The sequence below is a fragment of the Cygnus olor genome, chromosome Z (genome assembly GCF_009769625.2).
Source record: "Cygnus olor isolate bCygOlo1 chromosome Z, bCygOlo1.pri.v2, whole genome shotgun sequence".
In the NCBI taxonomy this organism is placed as follows: domain Eukaryota; kingdom Metazoa; phylum Chordata; class Aves; order Anseriformes; family Anatidae; genus Cygnus; species Cygnus olor.
This window is the reverse complement of record NC_049198.1, coordinates 25970013-25993728: the sequence shown is the minus strand read 5'-3', so window position 1 is coordinate 25993728 and position 23716 is coordinate 25970013. Positions and strand designations below refer to the sequence as shown.

Below are 23716 nucleotides of genomic sequence, written 5' to 3'. Positions count from 1 at the left end.
CACTTGTAGAAAGGCTTTGGGACTGGTTTGTTGTGAAACAATTTTAATCACACAGGGCTGGATTCAGCAGCTCCACAAACTTGGTTTCAAATGAGGACAGGATGACCTACGGTGTCTATTCAAAAAATGTATGTACAGAGATTTTAAGTAAATCTTCATTAAAGAAAGCCATGAGGGAGAATTCCAGGATTACAAACTTCAGCCAACGAATAGCACATAGATAATACAATTAGCTGACTGATTTTGAAAATTATAATGCAGATATGCTCTAAGGAATTGAAAGAGAGGCAGTGTTTCCTCCACTGGCTGAGTGGGCTGACTCCTGCTCCAGCCTGGTTTGCTGAGGCAGCCCCATTCTTGGGAAGGTGTGTTGTCTGATCTCTTGTGTGCAGATGGCCAGAGGCTTTTCTATTTAATTCTCTAGTTATTTTTCTCTGCCATATAGCAAGGCTGGAATTGAAGGCCCTAGCAAAGAAATAAACCATCTAAACATGCTCATGGTTTTGCAGAACATCTCTGTTCTGCGAAGAAGAGGGATGAAGCTTTACCAAGTGCTGGTATTCACATCCCAGTCAAGCAAAAGCTTGGAAATAAGAATGTTTTTTGAAAACATTAATAGAAATATAGCAGTCAGAGAAGTAAGTCTCCAACTAACTGCACGTAATGCAGCTGCATGTATTTTATCCTTGTCCAGTCCCAGCATCATCCATTTCTTCAATAACTTGGAACAAATTTTTTAAACCAACTGTTTTCCCTCCTTTTCTGATGATGTATATAATCATACTCCTTTGGATGCACCTTCTTGACACAGTTTTTTTATGTGTAGCTCTGCCTGTACCAAGCAGAATTCGGGGGGCAAGAGAAAGAGGTTGTTTGGCATATGAACAAAGGATTACTTTTTCTTGAAAGACAAGCAGAATAAAATTTGGGCAATCTCCTGGTGATGGAAGCTCCTAAGTGTTGTACCAGGTCAGTCCCAGAGTAGCTGAACACATGCATATATCCTGCCAAAGCCCACTAAATGGAAATTCAGCCATGCCACATGTTGATTTTATTGAGAGCCCTTAGACCTGTTGTTGGACAGAAAGCAAGTTCTGGACTCCAAAGAAGCTTAGAATAAATGAGAAGCAAAAACTAATTGATATGCTTATCTTAAGGCCACAAAGGACCTGGGATTGCATTATTAATCAGCAAGGAAATACTGTAGGAAACAAAAGCAAGTATAATATCTCTTGTAGAAAATAAAAACATGATGCCATCAATTCTGCCATTTAAACCTCTTTCAGGATGATGGTTTCTACTTTTCTGCTAAATGAATGATCTTACAATTCTTTGTCTACAGCAAATTTTTCCATGTATCAGAGAAAAAAGTTAGATCCTGCCTATGTTTTTCATAGAATCACAGAGTCACAGAATAGATGAGATTGGCAGAGGACCTCTGGAGGCCATCTGTTCCAACCCCCCTGCTCAAGCAGGGACACCCAGAGCAGGTTGCCCAGGATCGTGTCCTGGTGGCTTTTGAAGATCTCCAAGGATGGAGACTCTACAAGCTGTGCCAGTACTCCATCACCCACACAGTAAAGTGCCTCCTGATATTCAGAGGGAACCTCCTGCATTTCAGTTTGGGACCATTGTCTCTTGTCCTGCCACTGGGCACCATTTATTTTTTGCACCATCCCTTCAAGTGTTTATAGACATGGATAAGATCTCCCTGGGCCTACTCTTTTCCAGGCTGAACAGTCCCAGCTCTCTTCCCATCCTCGCAGGAGAGGTGCTCCAGTCCCTTCATGATCTTGGTAGCCATACGCTGGACTCTCTCTGGTATGTCCAGGTCTCTCTTGTACTGAGGAGGGAGGTGTGTGTCTTAACTTCCTAAACCTACTAGTAATTTAGTGCTAAAATATTTGCAGGTAGACATTCCAACTGTATGATTTCCAATTCCTGTCATGTTTGTGAATAAATGGTGACTTGAACCTCTATGGTCTATGATGCAATTGTTCTCATTTCCCAGCTGTGGTGGTAATAATGCCACCTGCCGCATCTCATTGTACTCTCTAGTTTCCTTCTCATTGCCCCAGGTAATGCTTGGACTTGCCATCTTTTCGGTCTGAGAGAACAAACTCAGGCAGTGAAAAAAGGCTCAGCAATAGAAAAGCTGCTGCTTTTAATTAAATCACAATGAAGTCTCTAATTGTAGCCCAGGGAAGAGGCTTTAAAATAAACTCAAAAGTGTTATAGCAAACACTTGAGATGCAAGGTTGAAGTCCATCACAAATTTTTCGCATTAGCACATTGTTTAAATTGATTTCTACAGATAATGCAGAAAACATCATTAAAAACCACTGACCTGCCTTGAGCAAAAAAAATCACAGGCTCTTTCTTCAGCCCTTTCTGATGAAATACCACAATATTCTGAGTAATTTTGTTAAAATCTAGTCAAGCTGCAGTAAACTTTCAAGATTTTTCAAAGCACACGTCTTACAAGAATAGAAGCTGATACAAGCTCTGGGCATTTTCTCCTAAATTACCTTCATTTTCAAAATATACTAATGCAAGTCTTGCATGCCTTGATCAGAGATGGCAGCAGAAACCATGCTATAGGCAAGCATTTCCACTTAAGCAAATATCTGCTAAGACATGTATGTGGCAGCTCTGTAGCAAGAAGACATATTTTCCCTGTCTCCTTTTTCAATACACCTTCTGACTCCTTTCTGTCTCAGTTGAGAAAATTTCCAGTCCAAAGTGTCATGGCTTTTCCTTTCTTCCCTTTCTAATGAGGATTGCTGCTCTAAAGATGAGTGTACTTTAGCCATAGAAAACTCCAGGAGTCTGATAGTCTTGAAAAAAAGGATCAGAATAGTACTCAACTGTTGGCTTGAAAGACCGAACAGTGCTGGGGTACTTCCAGTGAAGATTTACACCACATTACTAATGGATCACATTGTTCTGCAATAGGATTTCTGTGTAAATGGAAACTGCCACACCAAGAAATAAGCACATTCTATAAAAATATCAAATACACACAGATGTTATACCTGAACTAAAAATTGAGATCATGCTGTAAAGATGCATTTATGTGACACTTAAACTCCATATTTGCTAACCCAAAAATGTCTTTCTCATGTTTATACATTCTGATTCCAATGTCATGGTAGTGACACAGCAGTCACAGAAATGCTTAACAGACCAGGTGTATTTTAATTACGGTTATAGGTTGGGTGTCTAGTTTCTAGTGTTTCCTTTCCAATCCTTTTATTCCAACATCAAAGAAAACATGTCGTGAGGCATTTATGTTTGTATATATTATCTTCCTGATTCCATGTCCAGCCTAATAAATTCATTAGTGAGAGAAGTTGTACAAATGTTGTCCCCACAGTGCATTAGTTCTTTTTCTTGTCCCCTTAACTTTTTCATTTTAGGACACATTTAGCATCTTTACTGTTTCCAGACACTAAATAAAAATAGTGGGCTGGACCTGTACTGACAGCGAGGAACAACACTACTGCCCCGCATACACATCCTTGCTGCACAGGAAAATCAGGTTAACTGATAGTTCAGGTGCTCCATGTGACCAGCACTGGGCAGGAAGAGTGGAAGAAAGACAGTGTGGGACATCCTGAACAAAACAAAGACAGAGGCATCAACACGGTATCTACCTTGCTAAAAGCAATGTCAAACAAAACAAAACAAAACAAAACAAAACAAAACCACCACCACCAACAACAAAAACTAGATAATATTTTTCAAAAGTTAAGGAACTTATATTTTGTCCATTTTTGAACCTGGAAACACTGGGACATGTTGTGCCAGGGGCTGCATTAGGTGATTTTCGAGCCTGAACGATCCTGTGATTTTGAGAACTGCCTTTCTACAGGCTTGGTTGGCCTTTAAAGTTGCCTTCAGAAAACAGGCATATTTATAATTCAGTAGAAAATTTGCATTTCATGAAGTTGCAACTATGCAAACTTGTACCTTCTCAGCTATCAAACATATCACTGTATTGGATGATGCTGCCTTATACTGTGTCATCCACTTCTTTATTAGCTGCGAAGCACGCACTGCCTTATTTCAGACTGGTTATATTAAAGATATCACTCAACCCAATTCAGTAAAAGTAGTGCAAAGTTGCACATTGGTTAAAATTATTTACTTCAGCTAAGTTTAACATGCTGGTCAGTTTGGCTTATCAACTTATGACAGAGCAAACCACTCAAATACAAATTGGGATGTGTGTATGTACATACATGTAAATAAAAAATCAGTTTAAGTAAATAATAAATAAATAAATATATCATTAAACATAAATTTATGTGTATAGAAGGCTAAGACATGTTCTTCTGGCATCCTAACATCCTCTTTTATTAACCTGTTTCCATGTGGAATTCTCTACTTTTATATATAAGTACTGATGTATGAATCTGTACATACTGCCAATATCTCATATTCTACAAAATTTCTATAACTCCAGTCAAGTCAGAACAGCTCTAGGCAGACATAGCAAATCACCAAAGTAGCAAACACACACTTTAAAAATAATCCCCCTTTATTTGAGAAACTGTACATAAAGAGATACTTGACTTGCACACACACAAACTTCATAAATGGTTTTGATCAGCAATTACTATTGTGCAAACAACCCACCACAGACATCATCCATACATTTGTAAGTGCTTAACAAGGTAGTAGAGCATTGTTGTTCCCATTTTACAGCTAGAACAGAAAAATCAGATGACTTGTCTGAGGACTCATTGGAAATCAGTGTCACAAATGGGGGGAAAGGCCCACGACTATTGACTCAAACCCATCCTCAAGCCACAAACAAGCTGACCAGGATTGCACTTAGAAACAAAATCCCAGACCAAGGAATGACTTGGTTCCTTCAACTCAAAGAAGAAACAAAGTTTTCTCGTGGATGCAGGGCAAGATGATTATTGTGGCATCTCGTGGGTCGGTAAAACCAGATATCCTGAAGCCACCCATGAGAGGGTGCCTCTCATAAGAGCCAGGTGCATAGAAATGGGACAGTAACACAGAGAAAGCTAGACTGCAGAGTCCTCTGGAACCACCAAAACTGAGCTGTTGGCACGGCAACATTGCAGAGAATCCCCCAAAATGCCAAGGGGCATTTCTTAGCCACAAGAATCCTGCACGGACCAAGGTTTCCCTCAGCCTGTGGTGTGGCAGCCCAGCTGAGAGGAAGCCACCCAACCCCTTTGCTACCAGCAGGCCTGACATGGGCCTTGGGAAGCATGGGTGGCCTGGAGTACGGCTGCTGTAACTCTGAACTGCTCTAAAGCAGGGACACGTCAGCCTGGGGTTGTGGCAGTGTGAGGCTGTAAGACTTGCACAAAAAGCCACTTCTACACAGGGCCTTCATTTCTGCAGCATGGCTGTTCTGATGATTGCTGCTGGATGTAGCATGTTTTGTAGCACCAGATTGCTCAGTGTTAATTAGAAATAGCAGTTGTTATCCACCACGTGTAAAAATACTGTCCCAAAAAGACTGTGATTTCACAGGAGGGTATTTCTATTGGCAGGGATAGATATGAAGGCAGACATCTTTTGGCATGGGTATCTACTTTTAGGGGCTGCCATTAGGACAAACCCTTGCTACCCTTGAAGAAGAGTAGTGCATTATTCACGCGTGTTCACAGAGGTTGTTTTCAATCCAGCACCATCCACTCCACATGCATGGCACAGCCCCTGAACACACACTCCACAGAAAGAAAGACAACGCGCAGATGAGCTGGAAGAAGGAAGAAATGCTACGTGCAACGTGGTGTCCAAGGATTTCTCCTCTTTGTGCCATCCGGCCACATTCACGTTACAGAGATCTCTGCTCACTCCCGCAGAAGGGGAGTTTGGGGCTTCAGGCTGGCCGGGGAGGCCGCATAGCTCATGTGGTGTCGCATTGTTCTCTTGGCTTTGTCTGTGAGCTGGGCACTTCCAGTTTTCCTGAGGTAGCAGATATAGAGGTCTTTGATTCACACCTTAATGAAAAACAAAAGTGAAGGAAAAGGGGAAAGGCAAACAGGCATGGCGGGGTTCCTTAAGAAAGACGCAAACACACTTAATGTAAAACATTTCTGGAATATTCCATTAGGATAGTGCCGGAGTCTCCAAAAGCAAACCTTACCCTTCCAGAATCACCTTGAAGAACAGTAACAGGATCGTCGTAGCAAGTTACAAAATGGTTAACCAGAGAGACATGACTTTTCATAAATAGGTGCCCAGGCGCACGTCTCCCCAGAGCCCTGGACCGTATGCAGAAGGAGCAGTTCTCCTGCCAGCCTCCTGCAGCAGGTCAGGGCGGAACTCCAGGCCCCATGCTGCAGCAGTACGCAATACTGACAGCAGGGAGAATGGTACTGCTATAGTGAGGCATTCACATAACTTATACGCAGAAAATATTTGTCAGAGGACAAATAAACCCACTCTTTCTGTTGCTCTGCCAGTTTTTCTGCCAAACATTTTATCAGGACGGGGTCTACTTTGGAGTCAAACTTATTGGCAAACCAATGCCCATAATTCATAAGCCATCGTAATTCTGCAGCCCCGTAGATACAGACACTGCGAAGGTGGGTACCAGTGCATGGAGGATATAAATGTTCTTCAAGATAATTCCATTTCACCAAACGAGTTTTGCTCTGAAGGTCTGTGATATCCTGGGCTGACCTCGAAATTTCCCCAGGTACCCCAGGAACACGTACAAGAGTGGCCCAGAAATGTTCATCTGGAGAGTAGGTATCCCGTGACCAATCAAAAAAATCTTTTGCAAGAGAGCTTCTGAGGGTGTACTGAATAAAAGCTCGACTTAAAACGAAATAGGCACTGCCTACAAATACCTCAATATTATGAGGTGGCGGGTTCTTGGAAACGTTGGTTTTCACAGGCATCTGCATGTATTCATAAGGCACTTTCATAAGTTCATAGCGATAAGTAAATCGTTCTCTTTTGCTGCTGCTTGGCTTTACAGTTTCCAGCATGTTTCCCCCATTGAGTTTCTTCAGTTCAGCAACCAATTGGAAATTTGACCTCAAAGGGAAATCTTGTCCACACAAGTTAATAACATACTTCCAGGGAACTGTAGAGTCCATCAGATCAGACAAACAATTGAAATCTGCTTGCAGCCTCGAAATATGTGCGTAGTCCACTGTCTCCAGTTTTGAAGCAATGAAAATATTGGGGAAACATTTAGCTAGATTGTTCATAGCAGATTTGAAACTTTTTGTTGCTTTTTGGTCATAATGGATGCAGTATATATTTTGATGACTGTACAGTGAATGTATGAGCCTTTCTACCATTACTGCATCTTTGTGAACAACCAAAGAATAGGCTAATGGAAAATTCTCTTCCTCTGGAGAAACAGGTTTTAGGTGGTATTTCCTAAGTATGCGATAAATGTGGCAATCATTCGTCATTGCTATGATATCTTCATCATCTAAATCTATTATATCTTTTCTTCTTATCTCTAAACTCTTGCCAATTTCTTGGGGATCTTGTTCATATATAGATGAACAATTAATTTCATACTGAAAGTGATTTCTAAGATAGGAATACCTGTTTTTAACATAAGAAGAAGTGCTCAAGAAGTGCTCAACCAAATAAATGCCCTTAGATGGAAAAAAGTGTCTTTCAACGTGGAGGAGTTTCAGGAGTGCAATCACCCACCCCGTGAAACACAGAATCAGAATCTTCCTTCTTGTGGGACATCTGTAGGGACACTTATGCCTCTTCATTCTGTAAGAAAACAGATATATTGACATTTTACAATAGGAACAATGCATCGGAGGTAATTACAACTTCTGACAAAAACATGAGTGCACCGGTCTGGCTACAGCATAAGCACCACCTTTCTCCTTAATCATCACATTAATTTAAGGACAGATTTTCCCACAATAATAGACAAAGATTTAATTACCCTTAATTATCTGACTGAAAGCAATAAAACAACTCTGATTTCAGATAATAACCAGCTAGATAAGTGTGTTGGACTTATAAGGTAGATAAGACTTATAAGCTAGATAAGCTAGATAAGTGTGTTGTAAGACTCCTACTGTTTATTTTCCACACCTCTCTTTTTCATTTGAGTCATAAACTGAGGTACAGCAACCCCTGTATTGGCAGAATCATGACTGTCCTCTAAACGAGTGGAGAGGAAAGTGTATTTTCCTGGGTAAATCCAGGTAATTCACTGGGTGCGGCAAGAAGCTCTCTCATGAGTCTGCAAAGAATGCATGTTTAACAACTGTCTGTATTTAAAAAAATAAAAAATAATAAAAAATAAAAATAAATTAACCTGAAAGTTTTAAAATTCAGTCAGGGCGTCCTCATTGTCTTTGACACTAGGGTTGGCCTATGGAAAGGTGCAGAGGGAAATGGATTTCCTTCCTCTCTCCTCCCAGCAGGGTCTGATATGTCCAAAGTCCTCCCTATGTCCAGATTCCTTCTTGAAAATGCTGCTAATCTGCCCTGAAAAAAAAGACAGATGAAGACAATATTTCCATCCACTGGAGGGAGTGTATAATACAGCCTTTGAAGGCAGGAGGGGCAGCAGTGGGAGGCAGTGCATCTCTCCTGTTCTTTTCTCTGTGATTCAACCTCAGCTGTGACTGCGAAGGCACAGCCACAGCCCTTTTTTATGAAACAGGGTGTGCAATATGATTTGTGTGAAGCAACTTAACAACTGAGGTATTACTGCAGTGAAAGTTAAACACAGTGATCCTGTTTCCATATATTTTTGCCTTACCAGCTGAGTACAAGCAGCATTATTGTTGTCCCTGAACTAAAATTAGACCAGAGTCCACATCCAGGTCCAGGCGCAGCATTAGTTTAACCTCTTTTTTTTTTGCTATTTTCTTGCTACATTGAACTGTTCATGCAGAACAGCTTCCAGCATTTTCTTCCAAGAATAAGCTGTTCCAGAATGCCTCAGAGTAAAGGAAATTTCTGCCCAGCTTTGGGTAGGCATTTGCCAGCTGATGATCAGACCAGTCATTGAAACTTTGCATGTGCACGGTCAGCTGAAGGGTGCACATAACCTGCTGTAAACGTTCAATGCCGTAACAAGGACAGAGAGGCTTCAGTTCAGAACAGAAGCAACACGGTCTTTTGCAAACCAGTGAGATGATATGGGAGGATTGTACATAGTGCCATGACAGGAGATTTCCTGGACAATGGGCAGCTTTCCTGTACGTCTCCCCACAATGTCCTCTCCCTCCCTCCCCCTTGTCAGGCACAAGACAGGGAACATGGATGAAGTACCATGTGCTCTCTGGTTCCTGAAGCTGTGCAACAGGTGATGATGCCATAGTAAAACAGCTCCCAGTCATTCCCAGAATTAGAGCCAGGTGGATGGATGGCTTAACACAACCTGTCTCCATCAATTCCTGCAACAAGCGTTAGGCAAAGCACCTGTGATGCTCTGCCTTCTCCTCTCCTGTACCAACCTCAACAAGATCTATGCTTCCACGTGCAATACCAAAATGAATCCTTTCAAAAAAAGGTGGAGCTTCCCTCTCTTCCCAGTTTTCAGGTGAAGTTACGGGCAGGAATAAAATGGTGGGACCACCAGGAGTAGTCAGATGCCTGCAGGTTCCAGGTATAGATGTAAAATCAAGTACTGAGATGTGTGTGCAGCTAACTTAGGGGTCTTTAACATACCCACAGTGGTCAGGTCTTGCAAGCTCTAGCTTCACAGTCAAAACTTATCCTGTCAAAACAGAGTTGTGTCATTAGTCTGCTCTTCTTATGTTTTCCTTTCCCAGTTACTTTCTCTTTGAGGAGCAACAGAAAGGAGATGGAAATGCCACCTTCCCTGAATAAATACATGCAGCCCTGATGCGAGCCTGCATGTGGGTGCCCGTGCAGGTTCAACAAGCTTGCCTGAGTCCCCAGTACTCTGTGTTTCACCTGGGGTGCCAGCTAGAGACTGGGGAAGGGAGCACAGTAATATACCTATTTTGCAGAAGCCAGAGCTTGGCAACTCTCAGTAGGTTTTACAGCCACCACACATACTAACAAATTATGAGAAAAAAACAGATCTCTCTTTCCAGTGCTCCATTATCACAAAGCCAAAACCCCACCTTCTTCCTTAGCCAGCACTTGCTTGCCTTCACTTCTCCAAACTAGTGCCCAAGGTCTAATCAATGTCTCAATGTCTAGACCAGGTTTCCCCTTCACCTGCTTCCTTCTTCTTCTTCCTTCTTCTTTCTTCTACTTTTTCTTTGCAGGAAGCAGAAATGTGGAGTGTGATCTCTGTGGGCAACCTACCCGATGATTCTGCCCTGTGGTCTCACTAGCCACCAAGGACAACTGACGTCATGCCTGGCTGAGCAGAGATCGCTACGTGCTGAAAGGGAACAAATCTACCTCCCTTGAAATGGCAAAAAGAGAAGCTGGAAAATGAAAAAAAAAAAAAAAAAAAAAAAAAAGAGTACATACTCCGCTGCTCAAAACCCCCTCTACCTGCATCAGTTCTGGCCAGCTACTGCCCAGCATCAAACATTCCGTCCCTCGGTGTTCCAGCAAAAAAGCCAGGACACCATGGTTACCTTGGACTGCTGGAGTCTGGTGTGGTCCGGAGGCAGGCCAGGATGTGCAGGAAATCACCTGGGCAGCACTGAGGTTTCCTTCTTCCCAGATGGTGGGCAAAGGATCTGTGCTCAGCTCCGTTTAATGTTCCTATGGTTTTCGGCACTGCCAGCCACAAGAAAATATTGTGCCATATAAAGAGGTTATAGAAACCCAGAAGATTGTGGTGATGCGGTTTGAATTCCTCATGAAGAAAGGAACTAAAGAGCACTGGTAAGAAATTGCAGCTCCTCCACTGAATCCCTTGTTTATGGAGGCTCTCTCCCTGATCCTGGCCAGGATCTGGTCAGATGAGAGAGCACAAGGAGTCAGCCATTATATCCACAGCCTCATCTGTGTTTTTACAAAACACAGTATCACTATCACCACAGTGGTACAGACAGAATCAGGCCATGCATGATCCCAGCCACTCTCCAGCAGTGCAGCTCACCACTACCGGTATCCCACTGTCCCCCCTGCCCCACTCGTACTACCTTAAATTCGTATTCTCTATTGTTACCTCCAAGGCATCCAAGGCCAGGGTCACTATACCAGTACAGGGGCAACAACTTCACTCTTTAGGCACAAAACGCTTGCCTGTAACCAGAACAATGTTAATTTCTGCAGCAGACTGTGATTTACTATGGGCAAATTGTGCCTGACAGATCTGGTGTCCTTCTACAATAGGGTTATGGCATTGGCAGATAGGGGAAGACCAACTGACATCATCTAATTGGACTTGTGCAAAGCATTTGACACTGTCCCACGTGAAATCCTTGTCTGTAAACTGGAGAGGCGTGGATTTGAAGTTTGCCGATGACACCAAGCTGTGTGGTGCAGTCAACATGCTGGAGGGAAGGGATGCCATCCAGAGGGACCTGGGCAGACTTGAGAGGTGGGCCTGTGTGAAGCTCATGAGGTTCAACAAGGCCAAGTGCAAGGTCCTGCACCTGGGTCAGAGCAATCCCAAGCACCAATACAGGCTGGGTGGAGAACGGATTGAGAGCAGCCCTGAGGAGAAGGACCTGGGGGTGCTGGTTGATGAGAAGCTCCACATGAGCTGGCAATGTGCTTGCAGCCCAGAAAGCCAGCTGTACCCTGGGCTGCATCAAAAGCAGCATGACCAGCAGGGCGAGGGAGGTGATTCTCCCCTTCTGCTCTGCTCTCATGAGACCCCACCTGGAGTGCTGCATTCATCTCTGGGGCCCCCAGTGTAAGAAGGACGTGGATATATTAGAGTGAGTCCAGAGGAGGGCCACGAAGATGATCAAGGAGCTGGAGCACCTCTCCTATGAAGACAGGCTGCGGGAGTTAGAATTGTTTGGCCTGGAGCAAGAGAAGGACCCGGAGGAGACCTTACAGAGGCCTTCCAGTACCTAAAGGGGGCCTACAGGAGAGATGGGGAGGGACTTTTTACAAGGGCATGTAGTGATAGGACAAAGGGTAATGGCTTTAAACTAAAAGATACTACATTTAGATTAGATATTAGGAAGAAATTCTTCACTCAGAGGGTGGTGGGGCACTGGAACAGGCTGCCCAGAAAAGCTGTGGATGCCCCACCCCTGGAGGTGTTCAATGACAGCTTGGATGGGGCTTTGGGCAGGCTGATGTATGACAGTGGAGTTGGAACCAGATAGTTCTTCCAAATCAAAGCGTTTCTATGATTGAGGAGCGGTGTGAGACAAGAGAATGGAATTCTTCAGGAAAGAAGGGCCATCACAAAAATCTCATTAGTTTTTGATACCAGTGCGTAGCTCTTATTTCTTAGCACAATGCAGCACTTGAAGCCCCTCTTGGACACAGCACCGTACTGTAGGCACAGTCGTCTCTGGAAGACGAAGGGAATGAACAGCATGCTACAGACAGTAACAGTTACCCACAACTACCTGAAGCACCTACCTTGGGTAGCACTGACCACGATGGTTATCTCACGCGTGTATTTTTTTTTCCTCAGGTGCTAACATCCCGCTGTTTATAAAATATCTGGGATCAGTGATCCCTCTTCTGCACAAGGATTTTATACTAGGAAGGGAGGACGGCATTGCCATCTTGCTGAGTTTCCTAACATGTCTGCACTTTCTCTTCTGCACACAAGGCTCCTGAAGGAATTAATGAAGGTTGATCACATCTTGTAAACAACACACATCGCACAGCTGGTGTGCATACACACATACACAGTGTCTGGCCTGGGCACTTGCTGTGTGGGATGCAAAGTGCTGGATGACTCAGAGAAGACAAATGGGTGTTTTTATTTATCCCTTGCATCTGTAATGCAAGATCAAGAGATGTTCAAAGAAAACAGACAGAAACAAATACAAGGCAAACAAATTTGTGTTGTGTAAGAACGTGCATGTGTTCTTACACAACATGTAGTTACCATCTGTCAGAAGGTATCATAAAGACCATGAGCTCAGCAGGATTCAAGAAAGAATTACGCAATCAGCTGGCTATTGGGAGTTTCCAGAGAATTGCATTAGCCAAGGTAGAAATATGGACAGAAGGCTCAATTCTCTGGCACCATGACATAAGGCAATTACCATCCACCAAGAGCCCTGACTGGAAACTTTTACCAACAAGAACACTTACTGTGACCATTGCTCTGTTCTCAGAATCTGTTTTTATCTCCTGTTGGGCCAGAATAGGGGCTGCTGGTTAGATCCATTACAATGATATTTGATGGTGGAGGGGGAGAATTTCACACACCCCTGAAGGACCTCAGCCACATATCAGGTCCTCATTACCAAAGAAGATGCAGGATGTTCTTGATGATGAATGCAGGAGCTGTGCTAGTCTTCACCAGCAGAACAAGTACCCCCAAGGGGCATGGAGGGAAGCCTGAGCCAGCTGTTCTTGAAGAGAAACTATCAGTCCTCACCTCCAATGCACTTCACAGTGCCCTGTGTCTAAAGCAGTGATGCTGGGCTTACAGAAGGACCAGAAAACAACAGCCTTCTGCAAGTAGGCAGTGGTGCTCCACTCCCTCCTACGGGCTTCAATCCAACGTGCATGTCTCATCTTTTGGGAGGCTGCAGAAGATTTCTGCAGCTCTCCTGTAGCTCACAAACCACTCATAAAAACTTGTAAAGCCCATAAAACTGGAGTATAGTGGTTTGCTTTTTTTTTTTTTTCCTCTCTTTGTCCTGAAACACTAGCCAAGCAAACAGTATTTTGACTCATCTCATGGCAGTGTAACTCAAGTGTTGCTGGAATTAAAACAATGGAAAAAACTGCAAGAACAGCTTCCTTAGCAGGGCTTCTTCCTTAGCCTCGTGAACTCATAGAGTACTGGAAGCGTTGATAGTTATGAGCAGAGCCATGGCCAGCTCAGGGAAGCGCTGGGAAGGAAGGCCAAGCTGATGGCACAGGCGTGCCAGAAAATGCACACTTAGACCTGGGTTTCTACCGACTTGCAGCAACATGGGGACAAGGCAATGAGAACAGAGGAAATAACACGTGTGTATATACATATTATGTATATTTTAGGTAACACAGCAAAGGTTTGCGGAAATGAAGTATGGTCTGATCAGGGAAGCGTGACTGTAGAAAACCCGCTACCTCAACAGTCTCTACTTGCTGCTATCAGCGAGATGTGCTGAAGTTCACCTTTCTGAGAAAGAAAAAAAAAAAAAAAAAAAAAAAGAAGAAAAGGTATTCCTGCTTGCAAACTAGTCGGTCTTATTCCAGCAGTCTGGAAACATAAATTAAAGCTGTGGAGTACCCAGAAATGTGCAATCCCCTACAGTGGCACATCATAAATGTGGAAAGCAGCATTTGCACCTCTACAAAAGCCATAGGCAACCTGCTTGGGTCAATCACAAAGCACAGTCAATACCAAGTTCGTACTGGGACATTTTCACAGAGGTAGAAATAATGTGCACTGATAGGGAAAGTGAGGCAAACTGAGCTGGTGGCTATGTCTCTTGGCTATTTCTCTTAGATTTTACACCAAAGCTTACAGAAACAACACAGAAACGTGGAATTTCTATACTAAGAGACTGTAATTGCTTGAAATATTAATTTCTTACAGGGTGAAAGCCAAGGAAAGGCTAAGTGAAGGTGAATTAAAACCCACTTCTAGAATTCTTTTGGGAAAGAAAAAAAATAAATATGAAAACAAGTATAATTCCAGCTCAGATGGCTCCTAACATTTCTACACACTACAAGGTACTTACTCCATAAAGTGGCTCCTCCCTTCACAACAGCTGCTTGCATTCAGGGTAATTGAGGAAAGGCAGAGCATCCATCCCCCACGTACAGCAACTCTAGCCTCTTCAGGAATATGCTCTCTCCTCAGCTGCAAAGATCGCTGCACCAAAGGTTTCGGTGCTTATAAATCCACGCACACTGCTCAGGGTTCGGCCACCACACAAAAGCAAATGTAGGAGCCGGGCAGAGGAAGAAATCCCATCCACAGACACTCGGGCTTCAGGTGGAGCAGCAGAGCGGTGGCTGGGGAGCCGTCCGGCTAAAAGCTTTCCCTCACGAACCACAGACATTAATTACATCTGTTCTGACTGACAGCCAGGTCCTAGTGTGCCCTCTGTGATATTGAAATTTAAATGGCTATCCCTGAAAATGATTCAGCGAAGGTCAGGTGCGCCGCTAGCACCAGATGCAAGCTGGTCAGAGAATCCTCAACATCGTGGGCACCGCTGCTGCTCTGCAAGCTGTGTGGACAGCCATGTGCTTTTGCATTTAGCTGGCAGTCTCCTGTCCCAGTCACTGTACTGTGCACGTGTGACTCACCTTGCCCCATGTCTGCCAAACTAAGCGTCTGAGGTCCCTCTGCAGTGCATTGGAAAGATGCAAGGAACTGCAAAGGACAATCAGTTTCACCCCAAGAACAGGCTGTGAGAAAATAGAGGAGGCATCCCCAGGAGAGCCACTGCCCCAGCAAACAGTGCTCCAGGATGGTGTTCAGGAGCTATGGAGAAAGGCCAGCCCAGGAGCTCCTCTGGTAGGCACGAGCCTGGGTCATCCTGGAGGACCAAGGCTGCCGGTGTCCTCCTGCTCCAACATCTTGTAGCCATGAGGGCTTCAGCTGCTTCAGCTCTCTTTCAGGCTTCCCTGCTCTAAAGGGTTAAGGAGGGACTCAAACAGCTGACAGAAATGGGCAGATCTCCTTCAGCCATGTGGAGAAACTTGCAGGCTTTGGGCTCGTGCTGCCTCTCTAAAGGCATGTTTCCACTTTGCTGGGATCTTAATGGCTTACATATGCAGAGCTCTGGCTCCTGAGAGAGCCCAGTGCTCTGCCACTGCTCCTCACATTGTTATTTCTACCATTTCCATAAACTGCATGCACAGGGAGTAACTGCAAATCCCAGTGCAACTCAGCGATGCCAATATCATTTTTGTGCAGGAAGAGTCTGCAGCTGCCTTCGCCCTGAGCGGGAACAAGTGGTTGGCTTTCACTTGCCTCTTGTCCTGCATGGCGAGTCTCTCCTGCAATCCAAGTAATCACCACCTCTCACGTCCCTGTATCAGCACTGCAAATCAGAGAACATGAACACCGACTGCCTTTTTTGCTGCAAAGAGAGACCAGACCCCTCTGTCACCGAAGAACCAGCCCCAGCCTCTCCAGAAGCCTCCCTTCCTATTTGGCAGACAACTCACGGACGGCTGCTGGAAACGGCCTGCTTGGGAATAAACCAGTTTCCAAAAAGCTGTTCTTTTAAAGTAACAGCCACGCTATTTGAGGTGCTTTTCATGGATGCTGCCCATGCAGAGGAGCTGTGCTGAGCCACCAGGGTCCATCATAGGCAGCCCAGAGCCTGCTGGGGAGGGATCTCACACCAGTATCCCTGTGGCAGGCAGCAGGGTGAGGGTGCTGGGTGAGGGAGGCTGTCTCTCATCCACCCAGATCTCTGCTCAGGGCAGGCTGGCGCCGTGCAGCCCACAGAGAGGGGAAGGAGCTCCAGGTACAGGAGCGATGGAGCAAGCAGGCAGAGCTACCTGAGGAAGCTTACAATGCACCTGCCTGCGTCAGTCCGTGCATGGCGACTTCCCCGAGGAATGCAAGATTTGCATCGGTCAATACCCACTGGCCCTCCTGCTCTGCCCTCTGCCAGTCCTTCCTGAAGGACCAGTTTGGTGAGCAAACAAAATTCCAAGCTCAACCACCGGCTGTGTGGAGATGCAGGAAAACAACAGCCCTGGTCTCCCTTTAGCATGCATCTCCAACATTTACTGTTTATTTTCTGCCCCAGCGTTACCCATCTGAGAGGTCTGTGGCTCTCTGTGGTGGGCCACAGAGGCCACACGTGATTGCTGGTGTCATGCCGGAGGGCCAGCAGGTGGGAACCAACTCGTTATCTGTTGTCGTCTCAGCTTGGGAGTGGTTAACCCAGACCGTGGCACAGCAAGGCACGGCGCGTTGGCTGCTACCAAAACGGGGATTCCTGGAAAATTCAAGCTGTAAGTAGGCAGCACGCTCTCCTCACTGTATCTGAAATACATTGTACTCACTACGAATACCATCAAAGGGAAACCTGATTTTGTGCCTGCCACACAGCAAGAATGAAGGGAAAATATAAATTCCGAACAAAAACTGTGAAAGGAGAGGGAGTGGATATGCAGGTGAGCAGGAGTGCTCCTGCCCCACTGTGTTGTTCTTTCTCCCATGTAGAAGTCCATCTGCAGATGCTGTGCAGGAACCAGGCAACTCCTCCTCCACAACTTTGGTAAAAACAAAACAAAACAGCGGGAAAGGGACAGGTGCTGAAAAAAGTAGGAGAAGCAGAAAAGGAGTGGGGGAAAAGATGAAAGAGGAGAATGGAGGGAGGGATCAGTTGGGGTAGGTGATTTCATGTAGGTGGCATTAAGGAGGAAAAAAAAAAAAAAGCAAACGGAGCAGCAAAACATGTGCTTTATCTGACTTGCTGTTCCTCCAGCTCTCAGAGGCACCTGACTCAAAACCAGCGTCCACACCTTTCCTTGGAAACCAGGCTACCGAGTGCCTCAGTGCTGCACAACGGCATTTCCATGCAACAGCAGGAGCAACAGGAACTTTTCCCTCTCCTTCAGGTAAAAACACTCTGGGAAAAGATCTCCTCTCCCTCATTAGAGACCTCTGTTTGCTTTACACACACCCACTCCAACAGTAGTTGTGTGCAGACTTGGTCTCCACTACTGGCTCTGCAGAAAGACGCAGTCAGCTCCTTCTGGTTTTCCCTCCGCTCTGTGCAAACCAAGCTGCTGGAGTGGTCTCTGGGGAAGGCAGAAGAAAACGTCCCTGGGAAGCCAGGGAAGGAGAAAAGTAGTGATGCGCTTTGCTAAGTGATTTTTTTTTTCCTTTAGTAAACTGTCTGGCTGAGTTAAACTTTTATCTCTACTTGATTATTCAGTGCTGCTAGCTGGGAAAATTAATTTATTCATGTACTAGTATTTACTGCTGCTAGCTGGTTATTTTCATTGCAGATTTATCAATGATAGGGATCTCAGAGCTTCTGTAGGAGTGCTTTATAGTGGCGTCAAATCTAGATCAGTTGATCTATCAGGTTTGCTTGTTTTTTCACCCATTTTTCTGACCCGTATGTCCTCATGCTGGAGCCCCAGTAAGAACAGCCCAGCACCTCAGGCTATGCCCCTGTACCAGGCAGCATTGCCCACTGCCAGCATCCTTCCCCACAGCTCACCCCCCTGTTTTGACCTGCCTGATGTCATACGTAGATTTCCTCTGAGTGACTGACAGCCAAAGAACTAAGAAACTCCTGTTTTTCCCAATTACTTCTGAGCTGTTTTATGGACCTCTATTTGTGATGTTCAAGATGTGGAAAAATACCCCATTGCTTTTCAACCGAAGCCATTTAAACAGTAAGCCTGTCAGTTTTAAGACCCTGAAGATTTAAAACAATGAGGTGCCCAAGGAACAACAATAACAATAAAATCCACAGTTTAACACTGCCCATTATGTTTGTGCTTCTGGAAGAAAAAAGACAGTGTCTGGGCAGATGGATGCGAAATACAGATTCAGCAAAGATTTAGCAGTTCTGGATATCACCTCTGACTTTGCCCCGTCTGGCAAGGATTTTGTCATGCCAGCACTAAATATTGGGACACTTTATTGCGTGGGATACATAGATTTGCGTTTCCTTACAGAACCTGCTGTGCTGACAGTAAGTTATTTTGATCATCTCTCTGTCCCCAACCCTAACTCTGTAAATGTTCCTTAGAAAAGGCCAAATGCTCTTTTCTCGATGCAGTCAACATGTAGGTGATGCTCATAATTGCAGTAGAACACCTAACATAATTGGGACATAATAATGTCTGGGACATAATAATGTCCCAGAAATAAGTCAAGGTAAGGGAAGTTGGGTCTCTGCTCTTCGGCCAGTAAAAGAGGCAAGCGGCTGCTGCAAGGCGGTGCAAGAAGACGGCCCCCCAAGGGAGAAGTGAGCCCAGCTCCTCTGCCTCCCCTGCTAGCCACAATTACTTCACAGTAATTTTTGCTGGAAGCAGCTCTGGTGAGTGCCTAAAAAGAAAAACCTCTCGACAAATCCCTTGGTATGTCCCAAACTACTCTGTTCTGCCAGCCAGAGGTTTTGCAGCCCTGTTAGGACGCAGAGGTGTTTGGAAAGCCCAAGGATGGTCAGCTGTGAAAGCTCTCAAGCCTGATCACCTGCAAGGTGAGTATTTAAGCTCTCTGACTTTAAAAGGTGGCAGTATCCATGTTTTTCAAGAACTTAAAGGCAGGAGTCAAAGAGGATTAAAAGAAAAAAGAAAAAAAGAGGGAAAAAAAAAAGAAAAAACCAACACAGGTAAAAAGATTTTACTCTTCTAACTTGGGGCAAGCCAGGGTTTAACAGCTTCTCTCTGGTTCATATGAGAGTTTAAAATAATAATAAGTCTATGGTGGAGTGAGGGTTAACCTTTACCCCCAAACTACTGCACAGCATAAAAATCAGGCCCACAGGGGCAAAGCTTGTGTACATTGGCAAGTACTGTTGGCGTAAGAGAGGGTGGAAGTTTCCTGTCGGAGAAGGAGGCAGGAGAAGCTGCACCGTGCTCCAGAAAGGCTTCAGTGAGCAGCTGAGCCTATTTCTCCATTTCCCCCAACAGCCTTCACCTTCCTGCCGAGCTTCTCACAGGCTCTTTTCTGCAGACCCTGGCTGTAAATTGCACCCCTCAAGTCAATTCCTACTGAGCCAAAGCCCCCCCAACCAGAGTCACAGCTGCTGTATTGGTAACACCATTTACACTGAGCTGCAGACCCACCTCCTGGACGTCGCTTTGGTCTCTTTTCCTTGGGGAACACTTCAGGGCGCCCTGCCCAGGAGGAGCCATCCAGGCACAACCGATGTGGTGGTGAAACGGAGCCTCGCTGCCCGCCCCATCCTGCCGGCACCGCCGCATTCAGGTCGGTCTGCCTTTCAAGCGAGTGCGAAGTCGGACGGACGTGTGGAGCAGGGACATAATTGCCTGCAAATAATAATAGTGATAATAATAAAAAAGTGTAACAAATTAGCTGAAAAATAATGAGTGAAATAATGAGTGTAGGTTTGTATGACAAGCCACGGAAGTCTTTAGCCATACAACAAGCACCTATTTCTGTTCATCCACATAGCACTCCCAAGCACGGGGGAAAACAATCCTAAAGAAGAGCGGCTCACATCAAAGCAACCACATTTCCTTCCACAGCAGGGAGAAGTGAACATGCAGAGGGAAAAGCACCCTGACAGGAGGACTGACTGCCGAAAGCCCTCCCGAGTTCAGGCCTTGGCAAGCGACTTCCCCAGCCCGGCAGGGGACGCGCAGGACCTGGGCCATGCCGAGGTGGGTGCACTGACCGGCAGAGTGGGGGGACACCGGGGCTCTGTGGGTGCTGGCCCCTGAGGGGATGGGCACAGATGGGGCAAAACGCCTCTGGTGGTGGGCAAGGGCCCCGTGCTGCTCCCTGGAGCTGTCCTGCCCGCAGCCGAAACCCCAGCACCCAGATCAGAGGCAGCTCACTGCCCACAGTCCCAAGGTGGGCGTGATGCCGGGGTGTTGGATGCTTCCAGCATCCTTTGACTTCACGTCCCAAAAGCTATGCTCGGTCCTCGGATAAGAGAGCTCGGCTACGGACCCAAGGGCAGGAATCTGGGCTATGTATCACAGCGAAGGTCACAGTGATCCTTTCTGAACTTTGTTTTAGGCACGACAATCTGCACTGCAAGTCCACCTATTCCTAAGCACCCCACGTCCTGTTTGAAGTCTCTCATACGGCAAGAAATCTCCTTCTATGCTACTACACATAAGCTTCACACATGCAACACTCACAAAGAAATCTGAGAAACCACACATTGTACCGTCTGCATGTACAGTAAATAAATGCCATGGTATTTTCTGCTGAGGAAAGCATGGTAGCTGCACGGTAGCAGATTTCCCCTCTCCGCCCAGACTTCAACCGAACCATTTCGCACACCAGCCCCCTCTTTGCCACCAGCCTTCCCCTACATGTGGGCTCACAAACCACGGAGCCCACAGCCTGTGCTCCACCCCGAGGTGGCACGGACAGCTCTCAGAGCTCCGCTCTGCTGCCGGCCTGGAGCAGCCGGCAGCATCCCTGCTGCAGCACGATGGGCACAGCATGGCAGCTTCCCAGGGAAGGGTGGTCCTGGGATCCCCCCCCCCGTGGTGCTGCCCCCATGCCTCGGACACGCAGGTGCCATTAATTGATGAACACACCAGTAGCACAGAGATTACAGTGACTACAGGAATTTCCCGTGGTCGTTTAGGTGATCCATCACCAGATGACAGGGGGTGATGTACCTGGGCAGGACGTGGTCTGGGAACTCTGCGCTTGCCACGGCTGTCCCTCGCACTCCGTCATGTGGCAAATCCCTGTGAGCCCCCCCCGAATTCGCCAGCCAGCAATCTGATGAGGCTTGACTTGTTGACAGAGTCAGACAAAACTTATCTCCCTTGCTGGATTCGGCACCCTGCAGTTTATGCTCCAGAAACAAGCTTTCTGTGACTCATCTGCCGTGCCTCTTCTCTCCTTCATTGATATTTCCTGGGAAACCTCAAACGCTACAGTCACCGTGTGACTGCTGATGCCATTCCGCAGCTGGAACAGCAAACACCATAAGCTCTGCTAAAGCCCTCATAGCATCATCTGCTAGCGGGACCAAATCACTCCACCAGCCAGCCTTGGGAGCACGCATCAGGACAGCCTCACCTAACCCTACCCAAAGCGGTTTCTTCTGCTGTGTACAGGCAGAGTAACCACCAAGAATAATGCCAACACCTCTCCAGTGCTCAATTCCTGGTGTCAAACAACAGCTAACACTTTTCCAAAATCTCTTTCTGTATTGCACCTATTGTCCTTTTCTGAAACCTTTCAGCAGAAGTCTGGAAATGCTCTCCTTCTGTTCTGCTAATTGACACAAAGCTTCCACAGGGGAGATTCACAGATCTAAGGATCCTTCTTGAAGTCACACCGTACATTGTGGATGCCCAATAAGGCCCTCAGCAGAAAGAATAAACAGCTGACAAACTGACAAGATCTCTGAGCCTATCTGTTCTCTATGAATGTTTCAACATTATCTTCGTTTCTCTGGATTCTGTGCATCAGTACTCACCAGTTTCTTTGTATGTGCTGATAACATACTGCTTGACCTTTTGTACTTTCTGAATTTTGCCTTTGGTCAATCCTTCCTGGATCTCCTGGGCTACTTCTGAAGAACTTGGGAGATCTATTTTTGAGATGATCAGACAGTCTGGTGATTGACCAGCATAATTTGCAGATACTATGCCAGGAAATAGACTAACATCCACAAAGTCACAGCAATTGGCACACCAGTGGATTTCAGTGTTTGGTCCCCCTCTCCTGCATCCCCACTGTAATCCAAAGCAATCCACAAGCAATCCAAAACAGCTGATTTTTCCTTGCCACCATCACTGCTTTTCAAATGTTGTCCTTAAAAATTGCTCGCTAATTTGGATCATGCCTCAGAAAGTGCTAGCCAGTGCTGTCACTGATCTGTAAATGCCTTTACAGGCAGGCAGCATACCCAGAAACGCACAAAAAAAAAAAAAAAAAAAAAAAAAAAAAAAAACAGAACCAAAACCACGGGTGACAGATATGTAACCAACAGCCGCAGATGCACAAACATGGCAGCATCCCACGTCCCTTCCCATGTCAAGAACATGGCACATGTCAAGAACAGGCACATCCCGCCCAGCCCATGGGGCCCCTCCAGCCCAGGGCGCTGTCCCTGAGAACACAAAGGCAGGTGCTTGGGGAGATGATGAAGAATAGAAGAGAACGAGCACTCTCCTACACCTTCTCCACGCATCCTTTCAGTTTGCGCCTACTTACAGCTCAGAAATCGACAAAGCCAGGAGTTACAACTTTCTGTTTCACAGCACCAGCACACTGTGATTTTCTGCCCTGAAATTGTACGCTTGCTTTTGAACCCCTGTAAATTTTTGGATATCCAGGAGACCGCGAGGGGCAAAGCACTCCACAACGGACCCACGTGCCGTGTAAGGAAACCACTTTCTCTCACTTGTTTTCAACCTTCTGCCTCCCAGCATCACTCAATAGTTGTAGTTCTCGTCCTGAAAGACAGCAAGCAAGCAAGCAGCTCTTCCCTCCTTCGCTGCCTTCACTTCAGTTTCAAGTTTTCAGTTTCAAGTTTTCTGTTTCAAGGGCTCCCGCCTGCTCCGCAGCCCCCTCCTCGTCCCGCTGCCAGCCCGAAAATCCCCCTGCGCGCAACTTCTGGGGCGCACGCGAGTTCTTACCGGAGCTCCTCGGCGGCACCCGCGGACGCTGACACCGAAAACACTGACACTGCTTGTCCTCCTGCCCTCCTCGTCCTCCTGCCCTCCTCGTCCTCCTGTCTGCTCGTCCTCCTGTCCTCCTTGTCCGCCTGTCCTGCCGCCGCGCCCTGCCCTGCACTGCTCTGCCGCCCCCGCGCAGCAGCGCGCCCGCGGAGCGGCGCCGCGCCCCTTCCTCCTCTTCCTCCTCCTCCTCCTCCTTCTCCTCCTCCTTCTCTTCCTCCTCCTCCTCCTCCTCCTCCTCCTCCCGCCTCCTCTCCAAACTCCGCCGTCGAGCCTCCAAGTTTGCGCCGCCGCCGGGCAGCGCGGAGCCTCCGCGGCCCCTGCGCGCTGCTCCGCGAGGAAAGTTGGGGCCGGGACGGGCAGGAGGAGGAGGAGGAGG

General features: G+C 46.2%; 1 protein-coding gene and 1 long non-coding RNA gene across 14 annotated transcripts; one reads left to right on the top strand and one right to left on the bottom strand.

Annotated features, from left to right (window-relative positions):
- Window positions 1-4525: 4525 nt before the first annotated feature.
- GCNT4 (glucosaminyl (N-acetyl) transferase 4) lies at window positions 4526-23534 on the bottom strand. 13 transcript variants are annotated; one of them, XM_040541033.1, is made up of 5 exons: window positions 23299-23496; window positions 19786-19989; window positions 9664-9712; window positions 8300-8472; window positions 4526-7740 (listed from the first exon to the last, which is right to left on the bottom strand). In XM_040541033.1, the coding sequence occupies exon 5, from the start codon at window positions 7737-7739 to the stop codon at window positions 6372-6374; it is 1368 nt and encodes a 455-aa protein (XP_040396967.1). In that variant the 5' UTR covers window position 7740; window positions 8300-8472; window positions 9664-9712; window positions 19786-19989; window positions 23299-23496; the 3' UTR covers window positions 4526-6371. The 13 variants fall into 13 exon arrangements, with proteins under 13 accessions (XP_040396967.1, XP_040396970.1, XP_040396971.1 ...); XM_040541036.1 differs by lacking the exons at window positions 19786-19989; window positions 23299-23496 and adding exons at window positions 10086-10351; window positions 10444-10513; XM_040541037.1 differs by lacking the exons at window positions 19786-19989; window positions 23299-23496 and adding exons at window positions 10183-10351; window positions 10444-10513.
- LOC121061739 lies at window positions 10721-17397 on the top strand. The gene is made up of 2 exons (XR_005815238.1): window positions 10721-10806; window positions 12527-17397. It is a non-coding gene; the product is annotated as an uncharacterized LOC121061739 (long non-coding RNA).
- Window positions 23535-23716: the final 182 nt, after the last annotated feature.

Coding starts and splice junctions, on each gene's coding strand:
- GCNT4 (XM_040541029.1), bottom strand. CDS start 14,812: ATGCTCTGCCTTTCCTCAATTACCCTGAATGCAAGCAGCTGTTGTGAA. Junction 7,741..14,744: donor GGGAGGAGCCACTTTATGGA/GTAAGTACCTTG, acceptor GTTTTCTTACAG/AATGAAGAGGCATAAGTGTC.